The sequence below is a fragment of the Bos indicus genome, chromosome 5 (assembly GCF_029378745.1).
Source record: "Bos indicus isolate NIAB-ARS_2022 breed Sahiwal x Tharparkar chromosome 5, NIAB-ARS_B.indTharparkar_mat_pri_1.0, whole genome shotgun sequence".
In the NCBI taxonomy this organism is placed as follows: domain Eukaryota; kingdom Metazoa; phylum Chordata; class Mammalia; order Artiodactyla; family Bovidae; genus Bos; species Bos indicus.
In genome coordinates, this window is record NC_091764.1 from 31,354,002 (window position 1) to 31,366,144 (window position 12,143).

At 41.8% G+C, this 12,143-nt stretch overlaps 1 protein-coding gene across 1 annotated transcript; it reads right to left on the minus strand.

The window, feature by feature from the left end:
• Positions 1-8,422: 8,422 nt before the first annotated feature.
• Positions 8,423-11,397, minus strand: LOC139183021 (olfactory receptor 8S1-like). The gene is made up of 2 exons (XM_070788749.1): positions 10,625-11,397; positions 8,423-8,585 (listed from the first exon to the last, which is right to left on the minus strand). The coding sequence occupies exons 1-2, from the start codon at positions 11,395-11,397 to the stop codon at positions 8,423-8,425; spliced, it is 936 nt and encodes a 311-aa protein (XP_070644850.1).
• Between the last annotated feature and the right edge of the window lie 746 nt (positions 11,398-12,143).

Genomic DNA, 12,143 nt, shown 5'->3' on the forward strand with positions numbered 1-12,143 from the left:
AAGGGGATGATAGAGGATAAGATGGCTGGATGGTATCATCAACTCAATGGACATGAGTTTGAGCAAACTCTGGGATGTAGTGAAGGACAAGGAAGCATGGCTTGCTGCAGTCCATGGCACTGAAAATTAGGCATGACTGAACAACTGAACTACGACAACAATGATGAAAATGATATCTTTCTTGGTATTGAAAGAAAGTGAAAGTTGCTCAGTTGTTGCTGACTCATTGCGATCCCATGGACTATAGCCTGCTAGGCTCCTCTGTCCTTGGGATTCTACAGGCAAGACTACTAGAGTGGGTTGCCATTTTCTTTTCCAGGGGATCTTCCCCACTCAGGGATCGAACCCAGGTCTCCTGCATCACATGCAAAGTCAGAGCTGCTGGTGACCACACAAATGTTGCTAGTTATACATATTATTGCTTTTAGTAAAACTTAAGATAGAAACTTTAAGTAAGGGTATGAAGGGTCTCTTCAGGACTATAACCTAAGCAATTCGTTGGTTTGGCTACAAACCACAGAGAGTTAGAAATGATATAACTTGTGGCTTTAAGTTATTTGTAGAAAATCTTGGAAGTACTGAACAATAACAACAGTCCCCCTGAAGGCACCACAACAGTGTATTCCACCTGTATTCCACTCAAAATCAGGCCCTTTATTCACGACAGAGGATGAGATGGCTAGATGGTATCCTGAATAAAGGGCCTGATTTTGAGTGGCTGGGTGTGTTTTTTCCCCAGAGGATGAGGGAGGAAATAGGGTGAAGAGGTAGACATGGCCATGGCTCATAGCCACCTTCATCTCTACTGAAGAGGAAATGGACTCAACTTGTAACAACTCAAGGATGGAGATTCCTTCCTGTATCAATTCAATTCAACAAAGTTTCATTGATCACCTAGATTATTCAAAGAACTATGGAGGGGATCTTATTGTTGTTATTGTTCAGTTGTTAAGTCTTGTCTGACTCTTTGTAACCCCCATGGACCCCATGGACTGCAGCACATCAGGCTCTTCTGTCCTCCACTGTCTCCTGGGGTTTGCTCAAATTCCTGTCTATTGAGTCAGTGATGGTATGTAACCATCTCACCCTCTGTTGTCCCCTTCTCCTTTGCCCTAAATCTTGCCAGCATCAGGTTCTTTTCTAATGAGTTGGCTCTTCATATCAGGTGGCCAAAGTATTGGAGCTTTAGTTTCCGCATCAGTCCTCCAAAGAATATTCAGGATAGATTTCTTTTAGGGTTGACTGGTTTGATCTTGCAGTTCAAAGAACTTTCAAGTGTCTTCTCCAGCAACGCAATTCGAAAGTATCAAATTGTGTTGCTCAGCCTCCTTTATGGTCCAGCTCTCACATCCGTACATGAGAAAATCCACAGCTTTGACTGTATAAGGCCTTTGCTGGTAAAGCGATGTGTCTGCTTTTTAACATGCTGTCTAGGTTTGTCATAGCTTTCCTTCCAGGGAGCAAGCATCTTTTAATTTCATGGCTGCAGTCACCGTCCGCAGTGATTTTGGAGCCCAGGAAAATAAAAGATGTCACTCCTTCCACTTTTCCCCCTTTTATTTGTGATGAAGTGATGGGACTGATGCCATGGTCTTAGTGTTTTTGAATGTTGAGTTTCAAGACAGCTTTTTCAGTTTCCCTCTTTCACTTTCATCAAGGCGCTCTTTAGTTCCTCTTCACTTTCTGCCGTTACTGTGGTATCATCTGCATATCTGAGGTTGTTGATATTTCTCCCAGTGATCTTGATTCCTGCTTGTGATTCATTCAGCCCAACATTTCACATGATGTACTCTGCATATAAGTTAAATAAGCAGGGTGACAGTATACAGCCTTGTCCTACTCCTCTCCCAATTTTGACCCAGTTCATTGTTCCATGTTCAGTTCTGACTGTTGCTTCTTGACCCACATACAGGTTTCTCAGGACACTGGTAAGGTGGTCTGGTATTCCTATCTCTTGAAGAATTTTCCACAGTTTTTTGTGATCCACACAGTCAAAGGCTTTAGTGTAGTCAATGAAGCAGAAGTAAATATTTTTCTGGAACTCCCTTGCTTTGTGTATGATCCAGTGGATGTTGGCAATTTGATCACTAATTCCTCTGCCTTTTCTAAACTCAACTTGTAAATCTAGAAGTGCTCAGTTCACATACTGCTGAAGCCCAGCTTGAAGTATTTTGAGCATTACCTTGCTAGCATGTGAAATGAGTGAAATTGTACAGTAGTTTGAACATTCTTTGGCATTGCCCTTCTTTGGGATTGGGATGAAAACTGACCTTTTTCAGTCTTGTGGCCTCTGGTTGGTTTTCCAAATATGCTGGCATATTGAGTGCAGCACTTTAACAACATCATCTTAGAATTTGAAATTTCTAAGTTCAGCTAGTATTCGATCACCTCCAGATTTAGATGGAAGGGATCTAATATTGGCTAAAAGTATCTCTTCCCTCAAGGAATAGTAGGAAAGATAAGATAAACATTAAGAATTAATTAAAGTGTAAGATATAGTATCATAAGTATCATTAGGTTAGATCAGATCAGATCAGATCAGATCTGATCAGTCGCTCAGTTGTGTCCAACTCTTTGTGACCCCATGAATCGCAGCACGCCAGGCCTCCCTGTCCATCACCAACTCCCGGAGTTCACTGAGACTCACGTCCATCAAGTCAGTGATGCCATCCAGCCATCTCATCCTCTATCGTCCCCTTCTCCTCCTGCTCACAATCCCTCCCAGCATCAGAGTCTTTTCCAATGAGTCAACTCTTCACATGAGGTGGCCAAAGTATTGGAGTTTCAGCTTTAGCATCATGTCCAGTTCTAACTGTTGCTTCCTGACCTGCATACAAATTTCTCAAGAGGCAGATCAGGTGGTCTGGTATTCCCATCTCTTTCAGAATTTTCGACAGTTTATTGTGATCCACACAGTCAAAGGCTTTGGCATAGTCAATAAAGCAGAAGTAGATGTTTTTCTGGAACTCTCTTGCTTTTTCTATGATCCAGCAGATGTTGGCAATTTGATCTCTGGTTCCTCTGCCTTTTCTAAAACCAGCTTGAACATCAGGAAGTTCACGGTTCACATATTGCTGAAGTCTGGCTTGGAGAATTTGGAGCATTACTTTACTAGCATGTGAGATGAGTGCAATTGTGTGGTAGTTTGAGCATCCTTTGGCATTGCCTTTCTTTGGGATTGGAATGAAAACTGACCTTTTCCAGTCCTGTGGCCACTGCTGAGTTTTCCAAATTTGCTGGCATATTGAGTGCAGCAGTTTCACAGCATCATCTTTCAAGATTTGGAATAGCTCAACTGGAATTCCATCACCTCCACTAGCTTTGTTTGTAGTGATGCTTTCTAAGGCCCACTTAACTTCACATTCCAGGATGTCTGGCTCTAGGTCAGTGATCACACCATCGTGATTATCTGGGTCATGAAGATCTTTTCTGTACAGTTCTTCTGTGTATTCTTGCCATCTCTTTTTAGTATCTTCTGCTTCTGTTAGGTCCATATCATTTCTGTCCTTTATCGAGCTCATCTTTGCATGAAATGGTCCTTTGGTGTCTCTGATTTTCTTGAAGAGATCCCTAGTCTTTCCCATTCTGTTGTTTTCCTCTATGTCTTTGCATTGATCGCTGAAGAAGGCTTTCTTATCTCTCCTTGCTATTCTTTGGAACTCTGCATTCAGATGCTTATATCTTTCCTTTTCTTCTTTGCTTTTCGCTTCTCTTCTTTTCACAGCTATTTGTAAGGCCTCCCCAGACAGCCATTTTGCTTTTTTGCATTTCTTTTCCATGGGGATGGTCTTGATCCCTGTCTCCTGTGTAATGTCACGAACCTCATTCCATAGTTCATCAGGCACTCTATCTATCAGATCTAGGCCCTTAAATCTATTTCTCACTTCCACTGTATAATCATAAGAGATTTGATTTTGTGCCCTAAATGTTCATAAGAGGAAAGATAATTTATATTTGGTGGGGTGGGGCGGGTTGTGGGAAAAAGCACTCAAGGAAAGATTCATGACAGGAGTGAGATTTAAGCTTGTTTTGAAGTACTGGTGGGATTCTGACAGCTAAAGTTGTGGGGGTGGTAAAAGGACAGTAAGGGCAAGAGCTCAAAGAATCTGAAATGAATGACTTGAGGCAACTTTGAGATATTTCCTTACCTCTGAGATAAGAAAATACCCTTTGCAAATTGCTGTAAGAGGAACTCTTTCTGAGAACCACTAGATGAGGAGAGCTGAGCAATAGAAGAATCTGGACCCTTGGGGCCTTGTGGTTGGGACTCTGTATTTCATTAGTCCTTCTTGTTAGTTGGTTGGTCATTAAGGAGTGTGTTTGCAGAACTTTATTCTAATTTGACTATGAAAAATGTGAAGAAGGGTAATCAGGAGATTTGAGTCCTAAATCTGTTTCTGCTTTTCACTGATGGTCCAAAGCTGGTTAAATCATCTCTGTCTCTGTGGCTCAGTTTCCTCATTATTAAATGAAGATTTTGGTCTAGTGATTTTCCTGAGATCTTTCCCTGCTTTGACAATCCAGTATTCCAAAACTTTAACTTAAATTGCCCATTTTTGTATTAGCCAAGTTTTATTTTTCTGATTCCCTCATTTCCCCCCGTATACCTGGGCTTCCCAGGTGGCTCTAGTGCTAAAGAACTCACCTGCCAATGCAGGAGACCTAACAGGCGTGGGTTCGATCTCTGGGTTGAGAAGATACCCTGGAGGAGAGCATGGTAACCCACTGCAGTATTCTTGCCTGGAGAATCCCATGGACAGAGGAGCCTGGCAGGCTACAGTCCGTAGGGTTGCACAGAGTTAGACATGACTGAAACGACTTAGCACCCACAAAGTACCTACACTCTATATACCCATTGGGTATTTTGGCATTTAGACCATATTTCGCTTGTCTCAGAGACCAGTAGCTCCTTAATGGAGGCCCAGTAGCCTGTTTATGGACATATAGGGCCAGGCAAGTGGTGGACAGGGCATCCCTTTCCTATACTTAATGAAAAATAAGTCACAGGAAATAACTTGATATTCATCCTATGATTTTGGTCTGAATTTGAACACAGTGTGACACATCTCTCAGAGGTGTGCATTTCCCTCCTTAATCATGGGGTGAAAGGCTTTCCTCCAAGTCTACAGGGTTGTAGGAATAATCCCTGTGTGTGGTTGTGGGAAGGGCTGGATTAAATGGCCATTCCTCCACTGATCTCACAATCTGCTTATTATTTTGCCTCAGTTACACCCTCACGCCCTAGTCAAAGCTATGGTTTTTCCAGTAGTCATGTATGCATGTGAGAGTTGGACTATAAGGAAAGCTGACCACTGAAGAATTGATGTTTTTGAACTGTGGTGTTGGAGAAGACTCTTGAGAGTCCCTTGGACTGCAAGGAGATCCAACGAGTCAATCTGAAAGGAAATTAGTCCTGAATATTCATTGGAAGGACTGATGCTGAAGCTGAAACTGCAATACTTTGGCCACCTGATGCGAAGAACTGACTTATTGGAAAGACCCTGATGCTGGGCAAGATTGAAGGTGGGAGGAGAAAGGGGCAACAGAGAATGAGATGGTAGGATGGCATCACCGATGCGATGGACATGAGTTTGAGTAGGCTCTGGGAGTTGGTGATGGACAGGGAATCCTAGTGCAGTCCATGGGGTCGCAAAGAGTCAGACACGACTGAGCGACTGAACTGACACCCTCAGGAAGGCATATGCTCTGGAAAATGTAAAGGACCAAGAGGTCAGAAATGCTACTTAAGCTGGGACTGTTTTGCTCAGCTCCTAGCCCTGGCCTCATTCTACAGAGAAATATCTTCATCTTGGAAATTTCCCCTGTGAGTGTACCACATGTGAGGCCATGATTTTCAGAGGGCTTTGCTGAAGAAAACTGGCTGTTGCAGAGCAGATCATAGTCTAAGGGTCAAAGGATCAAGAACAGATAGAAGTCAGGGAGCTGGCATTGAAGTGGTCTCAGTTGTAGACCTGTCAGTCTTTGGATGGAACAACTGCTGTTGTCTTTCAAGGGGTTCTCTTTAGACCTGAATGGGAGATGGCTGGTAGCTGAGCTTTTGTTTTACTGTCTCCAATTGCTTCTCCTTCCTCTAGGCTTGGAACAAGTCTTGAGCCTAGTCAGGGATCTCAAGTGGTCTGGGTTCAGGTGGGTGGTGGAGAGACTTGGGCTGGGGTGACGGAGTGCATGTGTTTCAGCAAGCTCTTATGAGTATGACCCTCAGCAGTGTCCCAAAATATGGGCTCTTTTTCTCTTTCTATCCTGATCTCTCTTTTATGCTACTTTCTGCTGACATGTATATTGTTGTGAAGGCAGGAATTTTATTGGACAAAATTAAATGTTTCTTTTCATATGTTCCTTCTCTCCCTTCTCTCTCATTAGTTCATTCTTTTTCTTCTTCTTCTTTTTTTATGCACTAATTGAGAGCCAATTAAGTGATAGGACCTACTAGGTACAGAATCATCAGACAGGGTTTTGCTCTCAGGGCTTACGCTTTAGAGGAAAATATTCCCTCCTGTTTCCTAGGATCATGCAAGAGAATGGACTCCTGAGACAGACTGATCATTCATTCCTTCATGCATTCCTTAATCAACAAATAGTTTTTCAGGATTTATTATTTGTTATGTTCTGATAGGTATTTCTAGTTAACAAAAATAGAGATGACACACTTATTTTATTTCATTTCTTTCCAGGTTTCTCTGGAGCTTTAGATTTTGCCAGGTAGTTTTCAGTGTGGGAACCAAGTAAGAGTTGGGTCTCAGTATTAAGATGGGACCCTCATAGTATGAAGTGGGAAGTTTGCTAGTGGTCAGATTTCCACTTTGTGCATAGACAAAAGTAAAAGAGTGAGGGAAAGACAAAAGTGGAGGGGTGGAACAGGCACGAAATGAGAGAGAAAAGCAGTAGCTGTGGAAATGGCTGGTGGAGCTGTGAAGATAGTCTTACTTTTTCCCCCTAGTTTTATGGAGACATAATTGACATACATTAATGTATAAGTTCAAGGCATGCAGCAGAGTGGCTCAATATACATATATAAATGAGTATTCCAATATGTTCAGTTAATATCCATCATCTTGAAACTTCTAACTGGAAAATCTTGAAAGTTCCCTCTGATGGAGAAAATTTTCATACATTGAGTTTTGAGGGAGTCATTTTGCCTTATACATGGTTCAGCCTGAAGTTTGTGTGAACTTGAAGAGCCTGTCAAAAACCTGCTACATCATGGCATGTCTGATTTTTAACCATTAAGGTAGAGAATGTCTGTTTTGAAAATAAGGATAAAGAACTCCCTTCTTATGACATCCATATTTAATCTCTTGAAGATAAGGTTCTCTTCCTAGATACCATGGTCCTGCTATCTCACTCGATATTTATTAAACCTATCTCTTTTGGAACCTTGAAAAAATATTCCCAGGTCATCTTTGATGGGTATTCTGTGTTCTGATAAGGTATATGTCTACACTAAAAATAATAGTTCAACGGAGTAGTTTTTCAGAGTTATCTGAAAGGCTTGACTGAAATAAACCTCTTTTCTATTCCTCAAAAAAATTCCATCATCTCATAAAGATATAATATAAAGAAAAGCAAGAGGAAAAAGGAAGTAAAAACTTTTCTCATTGTGATGAGAATTCTTAGGATTTACTCACTTACCATATTTCCTATACATCATACAGTGGTGTTAACTACAATCTTCATATTGTACATTACACCTAGTACTTATCTTACCCTGAAAATTTGTTCCTTTTAATTACTTTACTTTCCTCCTACCATCCACTCCTGGTAACTACATGTCTGATCTCTTTTTCTATGAGTTCGTTTTTTTCCTAGGTTCTGCATGTATATGAGATCATATTGTATTTGTCGGTCTTTGATTTATTTCACTGAGCATAATAATGCCTTCACAGTCCATCTATGTTGTCACAAATGGTAGTTTCTTCTTTTATTTTTTTTTATGAATGAGTAATATTCCATTACTTTATCCATGCCTCTTTATCCATTCATCCATTAAGGAAACCTAGTTTCTTTCCATATGTTGGGTATTGTAAATAATGCTGCCATGAACATGGGGGTGCAGATAACTTTTTGAGTTAGTATTTTCATTTCCTTTGGATAAATTCCCAAAAGTGGAATTGCTGGATAGATAGTGGTTCTGTTTTTGTTTTTTGATGACCATCCAGATGTTTATTGAGAAGATTTTCTTGTGTGGTGACTGGGTCCTCTGTGGATGGCTGCCATTAGTTCTGTGGAGGTTTTCCCATCTTGCTTATCTGTGGGAAGGCACTGGGGTCAGAGGAACTAAGGCTTCTGTTATTCTTGCTGAAAAACATCTCTAAATAAGTAAGCTTAGAGATGAAGCTCTCTCCATCTCCTCTTCTTTCCCATGACTTTTCCTCTTATTTATGAGGAGGCAGTAGAGCCTGGCTTAGAAGATAAGCCTGGGCTTCCTGGCCAGCATCCTCCTTAGCGCTGCCTTCACCTCCTGGTTCTTCAGACTGTAGATAAGGGGGTTCAGTAGCGGGGTCACCACACTGTACTGCAAGGATAGCACTTGCTCCAGGGCTGAGCCGGAAGGTGGGGTCATGTACCTTGAAGGGAATTGCACAAAGGACAGAAATGAGCTCAGGACAGTGGCCACAGTGATGGTGGCAGCCACGGTTCATTCCGCCCCAGACTCTGCAAAGAGGGTGCTCAGGGCTGAGTCAGCTGTCACTGTAGAAGCATCTAGAGATGACTGTATTGTCCGTGAGAAGTCTGTCATTTCTGCCTTTAAACACCTCCATAGATGAATTATACAAAACATTATAGGAGCTACCCCAAGGAAATGGAGAAGGCAATGGCACCCCACTCCAGTACTCTTGCCTGGGAAATCCCATGGACAGAGGAGCCTGGTGGGCTGCAGTCCATGGGGTCGCTAAGAATCGGACACGACTGAGCGACTTCACTTTCACTTTTCACTTTCATGCATTGGAGAAGGAAATGGCAACTCACTCCAGTGTTCTTGCCTGGAGAATCCCAGGGATGGGGTAGCCTGGTGGGCTGCCGTCTATGGGGTTGCACAGAGTTGGACACGACTGAAGCGACTTAGCAGCAGCAGCCGCCCCAAGGAAAAAGGAAGTTCTGTAGCATATCAAGTGCTACAGATTAGAATAAAAAATAATTTCATGCATTTCTGTAACACTTCACTTTTCAAAGTACTTTTCCTTAATAATTATGATGACAATATGAGGATTTTTTCCTTTTCTTTGTCTTGCATACACAGCTGTTTGTTCCCATCTTATGATGATTATTCCTTACAAAACTATATGCTAGTCCAATAATGTTGTCATTTTCCCCAAACATTTATGGGGAGTTACCTCAGAATCACAGCACATTATTTTTATAATGTGTAGTGGAATGAAATTTTGTCCTTTTTAGTATGTTTGTCTTTGGCTTAGAAAACAAGCTAAGCTTTGTAAATAAGGTGAAACACAAAAATTTTGTGTTTAGCTTGAGATATGAATCCAAAAGAGTAAGATTAAAATTTTGAATGTAACTTGTTAAATGTTACTGAGAGTATTTCCCAAAGAAGCATTAATTTTTTTTTTTTGCAATTGTGCCATTATCATTGGAATGAATGTTCTTTTTGGGTTTGCTGTGCTTGATTAAAAAAGGTATTCATTTTACTGTCATTTTTTAATTTTTAAATTATCTCTCCTAACATATCTGTGAAGTAGGTAGGAGAAATCTTGTACCCCCTTGTGGCAAACGTGGAAACTGAGACAAAGAGAGCTGCAGAGATTTGTCCTCAGGCTCAGATGAGCTCTCCTAGACCTTTCTTTATTTTTTCCCATGCCACATGTCTTACCAAGTAACAAACAGGTGAGAAAAGTATACAGCAATTTGTGCAAATCCATCTCCATTTCACTAGTGGAGAGCACAGGCCATTAGTTACTGTTTCCTGGGAAGCAAGGACTCATCAACTAGCACTGTTTACATTTGAGAGAAACACGGTGGAAAAGAACGTGCAGTTTCAAGTCAGGGAGACTTGGTTTATATTTAGGTTCCATTCCTAGCTGGTTCTGGCAACTTTTGTAAGGTACTTAATTACTCCTGAAACTCAGGGTTTCTTATCAGAAGTTGACATTAAGAATATTTCTCCTGTGTTGTTATACATAATAAAATTGAGCTTGATTATGTAAAGCAGCTGTGGAATAGTAGATGCCTAATAAATAAACCAGAAATCATCTGTGGAGACATGAACTTCCAGTAAGAAGGAGAAATGGCATCTGTTTCAAGGATGATGTATTTTATTTTATTTTCTTGTCTAGCACTGAATAAACGTCTACCAGAGGCCCTGTGATTTTCTTTTGATGACCCTGAAAATCATACGTTAATGAAAGTAAGAAAATCTTGACTTCTTGTATTAGATTATATTTCAGAGTAGACAATTGAGGCCTCAGAAAGAAAATGGATTTTTAAAAATAATTCACACATCAGGCCAACAACAGAGCCAAAACTAGAATCTAGGCCTACTGATTCTAGTACAGTTCTTTTCCTGCTACTCTGCAATGCTCTGTTTACAGAGCAAGTTTCCTTAGTGTGAAAATATCCTACATTTACATTCAAAGGTATAGCAATGACATACCTGAACATTCCTGAACCATAAAAAGTGGTGACCACAAGAAAATGAGATGAGCAGGTAGAGAAGATCTTGTTCCAACCTGTGGTGGAGTTGATCCCCAGGGCTGTCAAGATAATACGGGTGTAAGAACCCACCAATAGGGCAAGAGAACCAAGGCCCAGGACCACCATGGTGGTCAGGATGGAGGCAACGCTCATGTAGGGGTCAGAACAGGCCAACAGGAGCACTGGAGGAAACTCGCAGGCAAAACTGCGGATGAGGTTGGGGCCACAGAAGTGCTGTTGAGACAGGAGGATGGTGTTAAGCAGGCCAGTCCCCATTCCTATTGCCCAGGAGGCTCCCACCAGGCCAGCACACACCTTCTTGTTCATGGTCACCACATACAGCAGCGGGTGGCACACAGCCTGGAACCGGTCATAGGCCATGACTGAAAGGAGGCAAGCTTCAGTGGCCCCAGAAAATATGACCAAAGAGATCTGGGCGAAACATTCAAGGAAGGATATAGTCTTCCACTTGAAAAGTAGGTTCTCTAGCAGCTTAGGCACAATGACTGAGGAATAGAAGGCATCCAGAAAGGAGAGGTGACTGAGGAAGAAGTACATGGGGGTGTGGAGGTGGGAATCAGTCCTGATCACCAGCAGCATCAGCAGGTTCCCTGTGAGGGTCAGGAAGTAAATCACTAGGAATGTTACACAGAGTACTGCCTGGATCTGAGGGTTGTTGGATAGTCCTTGGAGAACAAACACAGTGACTCTGGTTGTGTTCCCAACTTCCATGGAGCATTCAAGTTTTCCTTCAGAGGCACAAGAACAGAAGAGAATGCTCCAGGGTGCTACGAGTCTCAGAGCATTACTGGGGATGAAGTGTCATGAATGAAGTTTCAGGGCTGACCCAGGACGGATTGTATAGCAGAGGCAACCTTGCCATGTCAGGCCTCATCAACCCTTTCCAGCTCAGGGCAATAATCTATTGGCTAAGGTGGAGAAGGTGGGAAGGAAGAGTGTAGAGAATCAAACTTAGGAAAGAGAGAAAAAAGAGATTATTGAGATTGGAGAAGGAAATGAAGGGAGTTGGAAATAGCCACCAGTGCACTGAGAAGTACTGTTTCCAGTTCCAAAAAGAATGGAGTTCAAACCACAGGAAGGTTCACTGGCATAGTGAGTAAGCAATAAACGTGTTGGCCGGCCATCTGGCTTATAGTCCATGATGCATGTTTGTATGATTGGCAGAGGTATTGTGACAGCTGATGATGGCATAAGACATTCCTCTGTTGCTGTAAGTTCATGAATAATTCACTTGACTTTCTTGCCAAAAAAACAAATCAAGAAAACTAGATGGTTTCTAAAGTCTGTTCCACCCGAGAAAATCTGAAGATTGGGGGACAGTCTTCCTTAGTATCTCTGATACTAAATGGAAAACTTTTCCCCTTCTGTGTCAACACAAGCGGAAGTGGCACCGGAGTTGCTGGTTTCACAGAAACCAGATAGGAGGAAGCCCTCAAATGGAGGCAATGGCTGTGCAC

Excerpts from the sequence above, each read along its gene's own strand:
- LOC139183021 (XM_070788749.1), bottom strand. The coding sequence starts at position 11,397 with ATGGAAGTTGGGAACACAACCAGAGTCACTGTGTTTGTTCTCCAAGGA. Across the intron at positions 8,586-10,624 it reads TATGGTTCAGGAATGTTCAG|GTACATGACCCCACCTTCCG; the intron begins GTATGTCATTGC and ends ATTCCCTTCAAG.